This window comes from Zalophus californianus, chromosome 17, assembly GCF_009762305.2.
Source record: "Zalophus californianus isolate mZalCal1 chromosome 17, mZalCal1.pri.v2, whole genome shotgun sequence".
Lineage (NCBI taxonomy): Eukaryota > Metazoa > Chordata > Mammalia > Carnivora > Otariidae > Zalophus > Zalophus californianus.
Window position 1 is genome coordinate 9866874 of NC_045611.1, and position 13123 is coordinate 9879996.

At 47.5% G+C, this 13123-nt stretch overlaps 1 protein-coding gene across 1 annotated transcript in view; it reads right to left on the reverse strand.

Moving 5' to 3' along the window:
* Positions 1–7644, reverse strand: part of VAT1L (vesicle amine transport 1 like) — a 142609-nt gene extending 134965 nt beyond the window's left edge. Inside the window, exon 1 of the mRNA XM_027620130.2 lies at positions 7318–7644. Coding sequence (XP_027475931.1) covers positions 7318–7547 — 230 coding nt within the window. The 5' untranslated portion in view covers positions 7548–7644. The remainder of the gene's footprint in view (positions 1–7317) is intronic.
* Between the last annotated feature and the right edge of the window lie 5479 nt (positions 7645–13123).

The following is a 13123-nucleotide window of genomic DNA, read 5'->3' on the forward strand; positions in this document are numbered from 1 at the left end:
GTAGTCAATGCCAGCCCAAGAAATGAATCATTATCATTCCCCTCACAGAAGATAATTATCCTGCATTGGGCTTTGGGGACTACAGCCATTTCGACACGTCAGGAGTAAGAGCGCCCAAAGCTTTCACTTCCCACAGGGGTTCTGTCTGGGAAAGCACTGTTTAGCACACCCCTGGCTCCAGAACAATGCTAGGGATGAGGCTCAGCTGAGGGACCAAGGGTCACCGACAGAACGAGATTGAGGACAGAAGCTGACTGCAGGGTTTTCATCAAGAAAATATCACGTTCAAAGATGAAACAGCCTCTTTCACTGAAGCATATATTTTGTCCCCTGGGCCTCCAAACATTAAATTTACTCATTTTAATACAGTGGCTCCGACTGATTTTCTGTGTGAGATCACACACAGAGGAATCAAACTAATTTGAGATTACACACCCGCTGCCCTTTCCCTATGAAGAGGCTCTTCTTGTTTCTAATTAAACTTCTTCTTCTACGACAAATGCCAAGATGCCAGAAAAGATCCCTATTAAGAGAAATGTCAGGAACTTGGGGTCATGGGGGTGCCATTCCCCCATGCCTGAGTGAGCTCCGCTGTCAGTGTTGAATGCCAGCGATATACTCGAGGTCGCGGGATTTTGGTTCCTCTGAATGAGAGTGAACCAAACTCCAGAGGCTGGACTGTTCTGCACACCCAGCTACCCTAGAAATCCCTGCTGCCACCCATGTGGATCAGTCCAAATCCATTCCAACCCTGGGAATGAGATTCAAAAGCCAGCACCCTGCTCCCTGGTGCCAGTGTAGTTTGGTGGGAGAAGAGCAGGACCAAGAACCAGAGGATGGCATCAAGTTCCCACCTGTCTTTTTACAGCTTGAGCGACTGAGGAAGGAAAATAACCTTTCTTGAATACCCATGGTGTGCAAAGAGCCGTCAGGACTTGACAGATTATCAGCTAGTCTTCCTAACATACCAAAAAGTGGGTATAATTACCAAAGTGAGGATATGGGCAAGTTGAAAGTACTATTTGATTAAGATCACACAGCCATGGTGAGGTAGAGTTAGGGTCTGAACTCAGATCTATTGTAGCTTCTTGCTCTTTCCACTTCAGCTCTGAGTCTCATTTTCCTCTCTGAGAAAGTAAACATGATAACCTCATGGGGTTATGAGGGTCCGATGTAAAATGGAGGAGCATAATGAGCTTTGTTGCTCCAAAGATGGTGCAAGTAGAGGGTAGGATGAGCATGATTATCAGTCATCACTCCCTTTGCCCATCATGGGTCACCTGCCATATAATTAAGATCGGGCTGCTATTTATGGGAACCTACTGTATGCCAGATGTATAAGATGTTCTGTACTTCCTTTCTCTATGAAAGAGAAGCAGCACTGGGCTTCCTTTCTTCCTCGAATTGCTGGGAAGGCAAGAAGTCCATTCCATTATTGGATGAGAGCAGACATGGTCACTATCCCCAGCCCTCACCAGTGAGGACACAGTTCCTGGGAAAATGCAACTTTCATGAATAAGTAAGATCCCTGAAGTAGCATCTCCATCTCCTCATCACCAACTGGGGCTCAGTGTGAGTCAGCACAGAGTCATCCTTTCCTGTCAAATCCTGATATCTCTATCCAACACAGAGTGATTCAGAACACTTTGTTCCCATCTCCAGGCCAGAGTGGCTCCTGGCTTGGGTATTAGGGACCCTCCAAGCAATTTCTCAGTTTTATAAACATCAGTGTCACTTAGCCTCACGCACTCCATTTGTTTATTTCAATAAACACAGGAAAGATAATATTGGCCATATTTCATTGGATTGGCCTTATCAGTGACATTTTAATGATATACTATTTGGAGATATTCTACAGTCAAGTTGCCAACGTAGCAATAGCCCAGTGGAGGCAAAGGGGGCAGATGAAGGAACTTGAATGTCTTGAGTGGTCCAAGGAGTGGTGATTGTGTTTAATCAGCGTGGATATTCTGGGCCAACAGTCATAGCAATTTGATCCTAAGTAGATCTCTAAAGGGTCCCCTATGTCAGCAACAGAGGGAAAGTGGATGTTGTTTAGAAATACAATGGCCATTTGGGGAGGGCGAGATGGCATTTTGAGTCTTTATCAGTTATACTTCAAATCAGTCAAATGCATGCATGTTTCTTTGTATTCCTGATTCCAGTCTTGGTGTCTGTCTGCCTGTCTGTACCACTTGGTCTCTCAGTCCTTTCTCTCTTGTGCCTTTGTCACTGAGTCTTTCTGATTTTCCCAAACGTAAAGAGTCCAGGAACAGGCTGACTTGGATTAGCAGTTTGTGATCTTCACATGTCTCTGGAAGTCAGCTTCCCATCTTTAAAATGGAGATAGTAATACTGATATTATTGAGTTGTCATTAGGATAAAATGAAACAAAGTACATAGCAGGCAACTCAGTTCGTGGCTCCGAACAAGTGCTCGGCAAATGTTAGTTCCCTCCCCTAGCCCAATGCACTCTACCCCTGTGACATGTTAAGATTTTTTTTTTTTTTTATTTGAGACAGAGAGAATGAGAGAGAGAGAGAGAGAGAGAGCACATGAGAGGGGGGAGGGTCAGAGGGAGAAGCAGACTCCCTGCTGAGCAGGGAGCCCGATGCGGGACTCGATCCAGGGACTCCAGGATCATGACCTGAGCCGAAGGCAGTCGCTTAACCAACTGAGCCACCCAGGCACCCTCCCTGTGACATGTCAGAATACCACCGTGTGTTAGCTTTCCTTTAGTGTGGCCTGCCCTCAGCCCATTTTCAGATCAGCCAATAGAGCCATGACCGGCTGGGACCATTTTTCATCCAACTGCTCTCGTTCTAGCAGTTTCATGTGGCCTCTCTCTGTAAATCAGTCTGGGAAAATAAATGTCCCCAATCCATTAGTGCCTTTCCATCACAAGCCAATTTGAGCCACAAACCAGACAAGGCTTGTTAATGGCTACTTAAATATATTTCTACAGTCCAGTCTAGAGACCCTCAGCCTCAAATCCTCCTAGCTTCCGTCCAAGAGATGTCTCACTGTGACAAGACTTCTGCAGCAAAGGTGTAGACCTGACCCTTAGCTGTTCAGGGGGACCACGTATGTACCCTAGTCTGCCTAGAACAATTCTAGTCTGCTCCTGCTCCAGAGTAATTATTAATCAGTGCCCCCTTAACACCCCAAAAGTTCCCCTTTGAATGATATACTGTACATGGTAGCTACGGAAACCAAGAATAAGAGTTTAAATAAAAATAGCTATCATTTATTAACCACTTCCTATACACCAGGCATCACCAAAAAGGTCTTTATACACTGGATCTCATTTCAGCGCCATTACAACACTGTAAAGGGAGGTGCTATTATCATTTATATTTTATAGGCCAGGAAACTGAAGTTTAGAGAAATAAGCAACATGTTCAAGGTCAGCCAGCATCGAGGGCGATATTTGCGCCTCACTCAGATCCCTTTTTCCTGGGCAGTACACCCATCCCCCCACTGCTGGAAGTGCTGGTGGCTCCTGGCTCAATGTGGCACCCTAACCCTCATCCCTCTTCCAGAGGAATGGAGCTCAAACAGAAGCCACCTTTGCCTGAGAGGCTCCATGCCCCCACTGCCCATACCCGACTGAGGACGGGAGTAGGGAGGGAAATGGGGGTGTGCGGGGGCACAAGGGCTTCCCCTATTGCTTCAAGGTCAGATTGACTCTACGGTACAATCCATGCTCCAGAACTCCTGGTGGGATCCAGGGGAGACAAAATGCTTGCTTGGCTCCTTCCTTGCCCTGCTCGCCTTGCTCCCATTCTCCTGAGAACACCCCCTTGATCCACCACTTAAAAAACATCCCTGTCTCGGGCTCTGCCTCTAGGGGGCAAGACCCAAGACATAAAGCTAGCAAGTGGCAGGGCTGGGACTCATGTCTAGGAAGGTCTCCCTTTTCATCACGGAGCAAACGTCATGACGTTGCCTATATTATAAACACGATTTCAATGACGGCCTCCAAGTTATCAAATTGTCAAGAAGTAAGTCATAGAGGTGTAGATTCAACAACACCGATGACAACAGTCCCAACAACTGTGTATTTAGTGCCAGGCCCTTTGTTGCATCTGATCCTCTCAGTGACACGGGGTTCACTGCATTATCTGCATTTTGCAGTTGAGGCACGGCAAGCGTGGAAAGGCTAAGACGTGTCTGTTGAGGTCACACAGATAGGAGGTGATGGGGCTGGCGTCTATATCCAGATCCTTCTTCTTCCAAAGGCCACGTGCTTTTTCTGCATGGCCAATTAAATTGCTTGCTGTGTATATTGCTCAGTGAATGGTTGACTAAAGGGGTTCCCCAGCAAAGCTGACGCTCTTGTAACAAATTAGAAGACTCTGCAATCCCTCCCACCCTGCACTCTCCAAAGTGGTTCTTTTTGAGCTGCATTTGACCATCATGTCTCCATTTGGGGGAGAAAAGCCATATTACTCTGGGAATAGCCAGAGAATGTTCTCTTAAGTCAGACATAAAAAGATCAAAGGAGCCATACTCATTGAAGAAAGGAAGGAAAGCAAGTTTGCATGCCAAATATCCAGAGAGGTAAATCACATTTCCTGTGGCTCTTCCACAGAGGGAGACAAAATAGAATAAAAGAAAAACAGCAGAGCTTTACGGAGAGACAGGCCAAGACTCATATCCTAACTGTACTGGCTCTGAGATGTTTTTAGCAAATTACTCAACATCTCCAAGCCTCAATTTGCTCTACTGTAATACCTATCTCGTTGGACCATAAATGAGAGGGGGTAAATGAAATAAAATATGTATTTCCCTGTACCTCTTCTCTTCCATTTCCATAAAATTTATAGAGTAACCAACTTGAACCTTCATTCCAGGTCTGAAGAATACTAGTTCAGACGGACTATGCTTTATTGCCAAGCAAACAGCATATCCTATTTGATGATAAAAGGTTTCCATTAAAAATAGAGAGCAGATAAAAGGGGGACCTTCATCCAGAAAGCCATCAGCTGATTCATAAAAATACAGAATGAGTCATCCTTGCTCCCAAGGCTAAACTTACAATCAGCGGGCATCTTTGGCCAGCCAATCCTAGCCCAGTGGAGGAGGAAATGCCGGGGCAATCTTCACAAACCTACTTCAGCCCCCCCCTTGCAAAACTGATTAACTCTGCTTCCAGCGTGGGGAGACAAAAATCAATCTGGGCCCTTTGCAATACTGGATCCCAAATGTTCCCCCATGCCTCGTTGGCTTTCTGAACAAACGGGGTGGGAAATCTGCAGTGATTCGTGTGTGTGTGTGTGTGTGTGTGTGTGTGTGTGTGTGTGTGTACAGCTCCAAGAAAGAACAGGCTTGTGCATCTGGCTTTGAAAAGCAATCTCCTGGCTTTCATCTTGACATTTATTATTTCAAAATGCTTCAGTTCCTATCAGTATCTATGTAATTAGCATAAGACTAGAGAACCCAGACCTATTTGTATGGCAAGTGATGCTCTTTTCTTTAAAAAGTAGCTTCAACATTTTCACTCTCTGAACATACCCTGGATGGAGAGTCATAAATTATATACACCCCCCACCCCCCCACACACACAAAATATTTTTGATCTGTGGCTAAGGAAGGAAAATTATCAATATATAGTTTTAGTTTTACGAGGTAGATGTTCCTCCACCAGCAAGCGAAGAAAAATAAGGACTCAGCAGTCCCGGCTCAAGCGTCTTTTCTCACTCCATTCATTCAGCAATAACTGATTCCTTCAGCAGTAACTGATGTTGGACATAGTGTGTGCCAAGCACCATGCTGTGCTATGCTGGGCATCGGGGATTTGTTGGTGAAAAGGGCAGACGCAAGCCCTGCCTTCTGGGATCAATCAGCTTGGTTCACAAGAGTTAACAAAATGGAACTCTACAGGATCCCCCAGTTTGCAAAAGCCTCTTCCCTTACCCTGAATTCCCAAGAGTCATGTTTAGAGGCAACTGCGACCTGCTACATGTGTGAGAAGTGAGTCAGAAACCAGCGCTTGCTTCTCTTACCAGCTGCCTTCCAGCCTGGCATGTGAATCCTGCACCTGCTCTCAAAGCAGCGAAGGGGAGGAGAATCTCCTTTGCATTTTTCTTGCCTCTGCATATGGTCGCAGAGTCCAGGTTTGGGGTCTAACCTAGGAACAGGTAAGCTGACTGCTCCTTTCCGGAGCCGTGTCTGTTCCCTTTAAAACACAGACATGAGAAAGGGTAAGTCCATCTAACTGTGCCAAGAGCGGGCTCCCCTTAGGCGCTTCCCACGCTAGTGCATAAAGAACTCAGAGTGTTGGGTCCAGTAAACCCCCTGGGGTGAGTGAGCCCTCCCTCCTAGAACTTCGGAGAAATGATCATATAGTGACAGCACACAGAGAGGCTTAAGCCCTCCAGAGCGAATCCCAGCTGGGTATAACTCTGAAGTTCCCCCAGGAGGAGTCGGGAATGGAAGGACACTCAGATTGCTGAGCTCCATTTGAGATGGGGGCAGGAGTTCTGAGAAGATTGCCGGTTGTTTGTTTTTCCACTTTGGAGAAGCACAGAAGACGCTAGTGGGGAAGAGGGAGCCTTGGCCTCACCCCTCACCAAGCTGAGATGCTCCAGGACCTAACCCCCTGCTTCCCAGTCCCTTTGTCCCTACCAGGGCGCCAGAGGGGCAGAATGCAGCAGTGGGGAGAGAAAACGCACTTCCCCAGCCCTGCACTCTGTCGCCAGCCCCAGCAGAACCGCAGCACAGAGGCTGAAAAGATCGAGTAGCAAATCCTGGCCAGGTCAATTAGTAGCTGCCACGAGATCTCGGGCAAATCACTGCCTGAGCCCGGGTCTCCTCACCTGAAACGGGAGATAATGATGGTACCTAACTCATCGGGTCCCAGGAAGTATTAAATAAGATCGCACACATAAAACTCTAAACACGAAGGCTGGTACACAGTAAGCCGACGGTTATTATTATTTTTTTTTAACCGTGTTATCAAACTCCCTTTCCTGGCAGCTGAGCTGTCTACCCGACGGAGAGCCCCCGCAGCGCAATCTTCCAGACCCCGGGTGCTGGGCGCCACCATCCACCGCGTTCCTCCCCTCGCAGGAGCTCACAGTCCCCTCCGGTCAACCCTAGATCCGGCTTGGCGCGGGCGAGGGCCACCTCGCAGCATCCTCCCCAGCGTCAGCCGGCCGCCGGCCGCGGGGAGGCTCTGAGACCCGGGAAGGGCGCGGAGGGGACGCCCACGGCCGCTCTTCCGCGCAGGGGCCCCGCCGAGGCTCCGCCACCCCCGCCCCGGGAGCGCGGAGCGCGCAAAGAGAGAAAGCGAGAAAGACGCGGATACTGGACCAGGCTTTGACGCGGATCTTGAGCTCGCTGTCCTGCGGCTCGGGCATGGCCTTCCTGGTGACCCGCAGCTTGTTGAGCCCCCCGAAGCCGGCCAGCACCACAGCGCGCATCTCCTGGGCGTCCCCGAGGCGGTGAGAGCCGCCGCCGCCGCCCTCAGCGGGCTCCTTGCCTGCCTCCTTCTCGATCATTTGCTCCGTCTCCTCCGCCTTCTCCACGCCTTCCTTGGCCATGGCACACTGGGGCGCGGGGCGCACGGGCTGCGGCGGCTGCGGCGCGGGGGGCTCGGGCTCCTCTCCCGCGGGTTCCTCCTGTTGAATGTGGGATGCTCGGCTGTGCAATGGCTGCAGCCTCCGCGAGCCGCGCCAAGGTCCACAGCCTCCGCCGTAATCCTCGCAAGAGCCGCGCCCCGCCCGCCCCGCCCCTCCTGCTCCCTGCCTCTCTTCCCTGCCCGAGCGGAGCCTTGCCTCCAGCTCCAGAGCCAGTCTCAAATCGGGCTCTTGATCGCAGCCCCAGAACCCAGACTTGCCCAAGACTCGTGGATAAAACACGCAGAGAGGACGCAGTGTCCTCCGCGGTGGGCGCAGTACTTTGTTATTTACGGCGCAGGCTGGGCGCCTTGAAATGGACAGAGACGAATGTCTGGGCCTGGAGGATGCCTCCCGGAGACTGGCTTGCCTCCTCTCCCTCTGATCTGCGGGGGCCAGCGGGTTAGACGGGAAAGGGGGCTGTTTCCTAAATTGCCGGTACCGGCTGGAAAGGGGAAGAGGTTCGGGAAGCGGGAAACGAGAAATCCCACTTACTCCCCTGAAGAGTCTAAACCAGGGTCTTTTCACTCCAGACCCTCGGGGTCAGGGCAGATGCTCTTTACCAAGCATCACCAGGAGCCTCTTATGATGACTAATTCTCCCCACCCGCACCATTTCTGGCCATCAAAGAGGCTTCAGAAAAGAGTTCTGTAACAGAAAATGGTCCTTTTTTTGTTCTGACCGCCAGAAGATCAGTTTTCACCCCCTCCCCAACACACACACACACACACACACACACACACACACACACACGCACGCACACACACACACACACCAGTAACTGGCTTTTTGAAAAGGAGCTTATAGAAAAACTTGGACTTTTTAGGGGCTCCTGGGTGGCTCAGTCAATGGCGCCCCACCACCCAGGGAGGGCACAGGTGGAGGGAGATTGCCTTGTGGCTGTTTAAAGAAAGATTGTAGTGGGGGAGTGGTGGAGGTATATTCTAATTCCTGTGCAGCCACTGCCAGCTTTGGGACCTTGGGCAACTCACTCAACCTTTCTGATCCTCAACTCCCTCATCCATAAAATGGGTACATTACTTAGGGTTTTTTTGCATTGTGCTAAGTGCTGGGGTGGATAGGACTTTCAGTGACAGCATGGTCCTTACCTTTAAGGAGCTTACTCTCAAGCATGAGGCAGGGAGGACACAGCCAACAAATATAAATGACACAGTGAATGGAATGGTGTAAGTGCCTCTCCTTCCATTCTCCCCATGCCTCTCTTCTATTCTTCAAAAATGGTATTGTGTTCCCTCCTACCCCCTGTGCCTGTAATGTATATGCCCCTTCCTTCATCCGCTGTTATCTTCTACTTCACTTTCAACTTAAGCACCCATTCCTTGTGTCCATGGGTTGGGTCTGCATCCTTTGTGGTAAAACTCTCATGGCAGTTTGTAATGAACTGTTGTATGATCACCTGATAATTCATATCTGTTTCCTTTCTCCAGCTGTGATCTTCATGTGGGCAAGAGTGATTTCTGCTTTTATCCAGCATGGTTTCCCTGGGGCTTGGCACATGATTGGTACATAGTAGAAAATGCTCGGAAGAACCTTTTTTGAGTGAATGAATGAGCCAGTGAATTCACATGCTACTGTGGGAGCCCAGAGGAGGGAACTGGCTTGGGGAGTTGGAGAGGTCCTCATGGAGGTGAAGAAGTTTGAGCTAGACCTTGAATGATAAGCCAGGCTCCTCAGACAGGGAAGATCAGAAGCACATTCAAACACATAGAAAGGGGACAGGTGGGAGGAGAAGACACTATCTTGTTCTCTGTGGGCTGACCATCAGCTGTGGTTAGCAGTCACTGGAGACTAGGCTGAAAGGTTGGTTGGAACCAGCTTTGAGGTGTTTTACATATGACGTTATAAGATTTAAGACATAAATCATGGAGGCAATGGGTGCCACTGAAGTCTTAAAAACAAACAAACCAGGGAATAGCATTACTGTATTTTAGGATAGTAACTTTGGCAGTAAGTGGGTGGTGGATTAGATGGTAGACTTACTGGAAGTGTGGAGATTGGTTAGAGACTATGGTGCAGATAGATAGAAATAAACAAATAGATAAATAAGAAGAGCCTTAACTGAGGCAGTGGCTGTGGGATAGAAGAAGGGCTGGATAGGAAGCTGAACAGACAATGCTGGTTAGTGAATAGTGAACATGTCATTGTGAACCCAATGATCCAAGTTATGAAGTCTGTTCGCATTGTGAGATATAGTGTTTAGGCTGGATTCTATCCTGAAACAAGACTTTGAGTGCCAGCAATTTATTTTGGAGGTCATCCCAGGAAGCTCCCATCAGGAAGGAGGAAAGTGAGACAGGAAAGCCAGAGAAGCCAATCCAAGGTGCATGAATAAGCAGGTTAGCACAGGGACGAAGGGGACTCAAACCCACAGGACACCCTTGTGAAACAAGCCTCAGAGTTGTCCTACCCAAAAACAAGGAAATGGGTATTTCCCACTAAATTTTCTGCAAGACTGGCTAAGAGCTATTCCTGGAAGTATAACTCCTTGGCACTCCCCACCTGCCCCATTCACCTGGGCTGAGAGAATCCCCAGGCAGAGAACTTTGGATGCTTTCACTAGGAAGCCATTTTCTTGTAGAAGGGATGGTGAGTTCGAAGGGGATATGGGTTTGCGGCTGACAACAGCTATAATATAGGATATTGTTTTGGGGTATCTACTGCTCTGGACACTTCAGGCATGTTTTATAATGAGGTTCTCAGAATAACTTTATTAGGTAAGCATAATTCCACTTTATAGAAGAGGAAACTGAGTTTTAACATCAATGCTCTTAACATCTCATCAGGCACGTTTATTTGAAGGGGCCAAGCTGGTTCATCCCCTGAATGATAATGCTCCATGGCATTGTTTATGTTCTCTGCTCATTTATTGGCCTCCTAATATCTCTGTCCCACCAAGATTCCTTGCCTTTATCCTGAGGGGCTTCCTTTAGCATCAGTAAAGTAAATCTACTTTGCTGTCAGCACATAGCATGTTTAAGAAAAAGCGTTTGCCTTATATGTTCAAGGAAATATAATTACTCCCTCCAAGGGAATCTTCTGGCTGTTTATAAACCCCGGATTATAATTGGTATGCAGCTGATTGTCACAACAACCCAAGAGGAAACACAACGCAGTCTGCACTGCTTCGGGAGGAAAGCCTTCCTCTGAGTCCTATATACCACTATTTGGATTGTTTAGTATTCCCAAATCTGCTCCTCTCTGGTGGAATGTGGCAAAAGCCATGCTGCAAGGCACCTCTACAAATAAACACAATAAATCTATTTTCAATTTGTAAAATTGCTTTCTTGGGCATTCACTCACTGAGAACTTCAGTTGGGAAATAGCTTACATTGTAGGGTGATGTCAAACAGTGGCCGCCTCTGGTGGAACTCAGTATTACAGCTCAGCTCTATGTACTTACTTGTGGCCTGGGAACAACCGTATTTGCCTTTGAGAGGAGTGTAGACTCAAATTTAGGAATCCCTCGAGGCACTGGCCATCTGAGGGAGTGGCCAACAGAGCTGAGGTCTTTGAGTAAGAATATATGGGAAACAATCATAGTACAATTTTAGGAGTGGTTTTCTAAATAACTTGGAATGGTTCAGTAACTTTCCAGAGAAATATGTCACCTGGGGCAAGCAGTCAATGTCTTCAGCTATATCCTTTAATAATATTTATTCTCTTGGGGCACCTGGGTGGCTCAGTTGGTTAAGTGTCGGACTCTTGATTTCGGCTCCGGTCATGATCGTGGGGTCGTGGGATTAAGCCTCGTGTTAGCTCTGTGCTGGGCGTAGAGCCTGCTTGGGATCCTGTCTCCCTCTCCCTCTGCCCCTCCCCGTTCTCTCTCTCTCTCTCTTAAAAAAAAATGTTTAAAAAGATAGTATTTATTCTCTTGTATTTTCCTCAACACAAGTAGGATCATTTGTTATACATACATTATAGTATTTAATCTACAAAATAATCCCGTGTCATAGGTACTATTATTCCTATCTTACATGGAAGGAAATTTAACAGAAACTGAATAACTTTCCCCAGGTCACCAACTTAGTCTGTGGCAGAGACAGGATTTAAAGTGGGAGCCATTTGAGTCTAAAATGTGGGTACTTACCCACTATGCTATAATGTCTGTAGTTTCATATGCTGTTATAGTTTCAAAATGTCATAGAATGGGTCAAGAGGAAGGAGACAAATTTAGAAGGTCAATGGTGAAGAAAGGTAGGAGATCCTGGCCATTGAAAACTCTTAGTAAAATCCAAGGGCACATATGAAAGGATATGTGCCATAATTTCCTATAGTTTGCGTTGGTGTAATTTAAAAAATAATGGAGCAAGATTGCCACGGGCACAGAATTATTTTCAGAGAAGTACTGGATAGGTGTGCAGCCCATCCTGAATGTGGTAGAGTAAGCTTCCTAATTATATCTCCTAGGACCAGTCATAGGCAGCTAACTCTAGATGTGTCAGAGGAGAGAAAAAAGTGAACTGACATTTATTCACCACCTTTTGAGTGCTGGCCTTGGGCTGTTGCTAATACTGCAGGTAGAATGGTGAATAAGACAAACATATTCATGGTCCTAAAGGGGCAGCATTCCTCACAGGGAGATACATATTGTTTGAGGTTGGGTTCCCCAGAAGCAAACATTTCTTCATTCAAATTTCTGAATGCAAATGACTTATTTGAGTGGTGGTTCCAGGAAATAGGGGTCTGTGGAAATGAGACCAAAAAGAGAAAGAAGTCAATGCAAGATGCATTATCTGGCAGGTTATCACTGTCATTGGCTCAGGTTAAATCCTGCTGAAGATGATAGCGTAAAACACACCTCAAAGGCATTCTAATCAGGAGGCAAGGTAAATGGAGTGCCTACCAGCTCTGGTCTAGGGCTCTTGGTGGGAGGCACTAACCATCTGCCCCTCTGTGGGGGGCTGTTTTGGAGTGAGTGGCTAGACCAAGCCATCCTGATAATTTGCAGGTGCTTCAACGTAACGCTGCTGGATCATCGCATGTGGCAGGGAGGAGTTCCAAGAGGGTATGGGTGGAGCGTTGACAGTCTCTGCTACAAATATTAAATCAATAATATTAAATAAGTAATTAAATCGTTTACCAGCCTGATAAGTGCTGTAAAGAGGAAATAGAAGGTGCTGCGTAGAGGGTCAGAGAAGGCTTCCCTGTGAAAGTGATGATAAAGTAGTAGATTCAGCTACAAATAACAACAACAACAACAACAAAGAAGTGGCTTAAAGAAGAGAGCATACATAAGGATGGCATGGAGTCTCTACAAGGTTACCAAGGATCACTGTTCCTTCCAGCTCTGTACTTCAGCTAGATGAGGATCAGCCCGCATTCTCACAGTTCAAGTTACAGCCCTCACATCCATGTTCCAGGTGGCAGGATAGAGATGAGTGGGAGGGGGAAAGACCCCCCCCATCCTTCTTTTTAAGGAGACTTCAGGAGTCCTCTATGTCCATCGACTTTCCTCTTATTGGCCAGAGCCTAGTCCCATG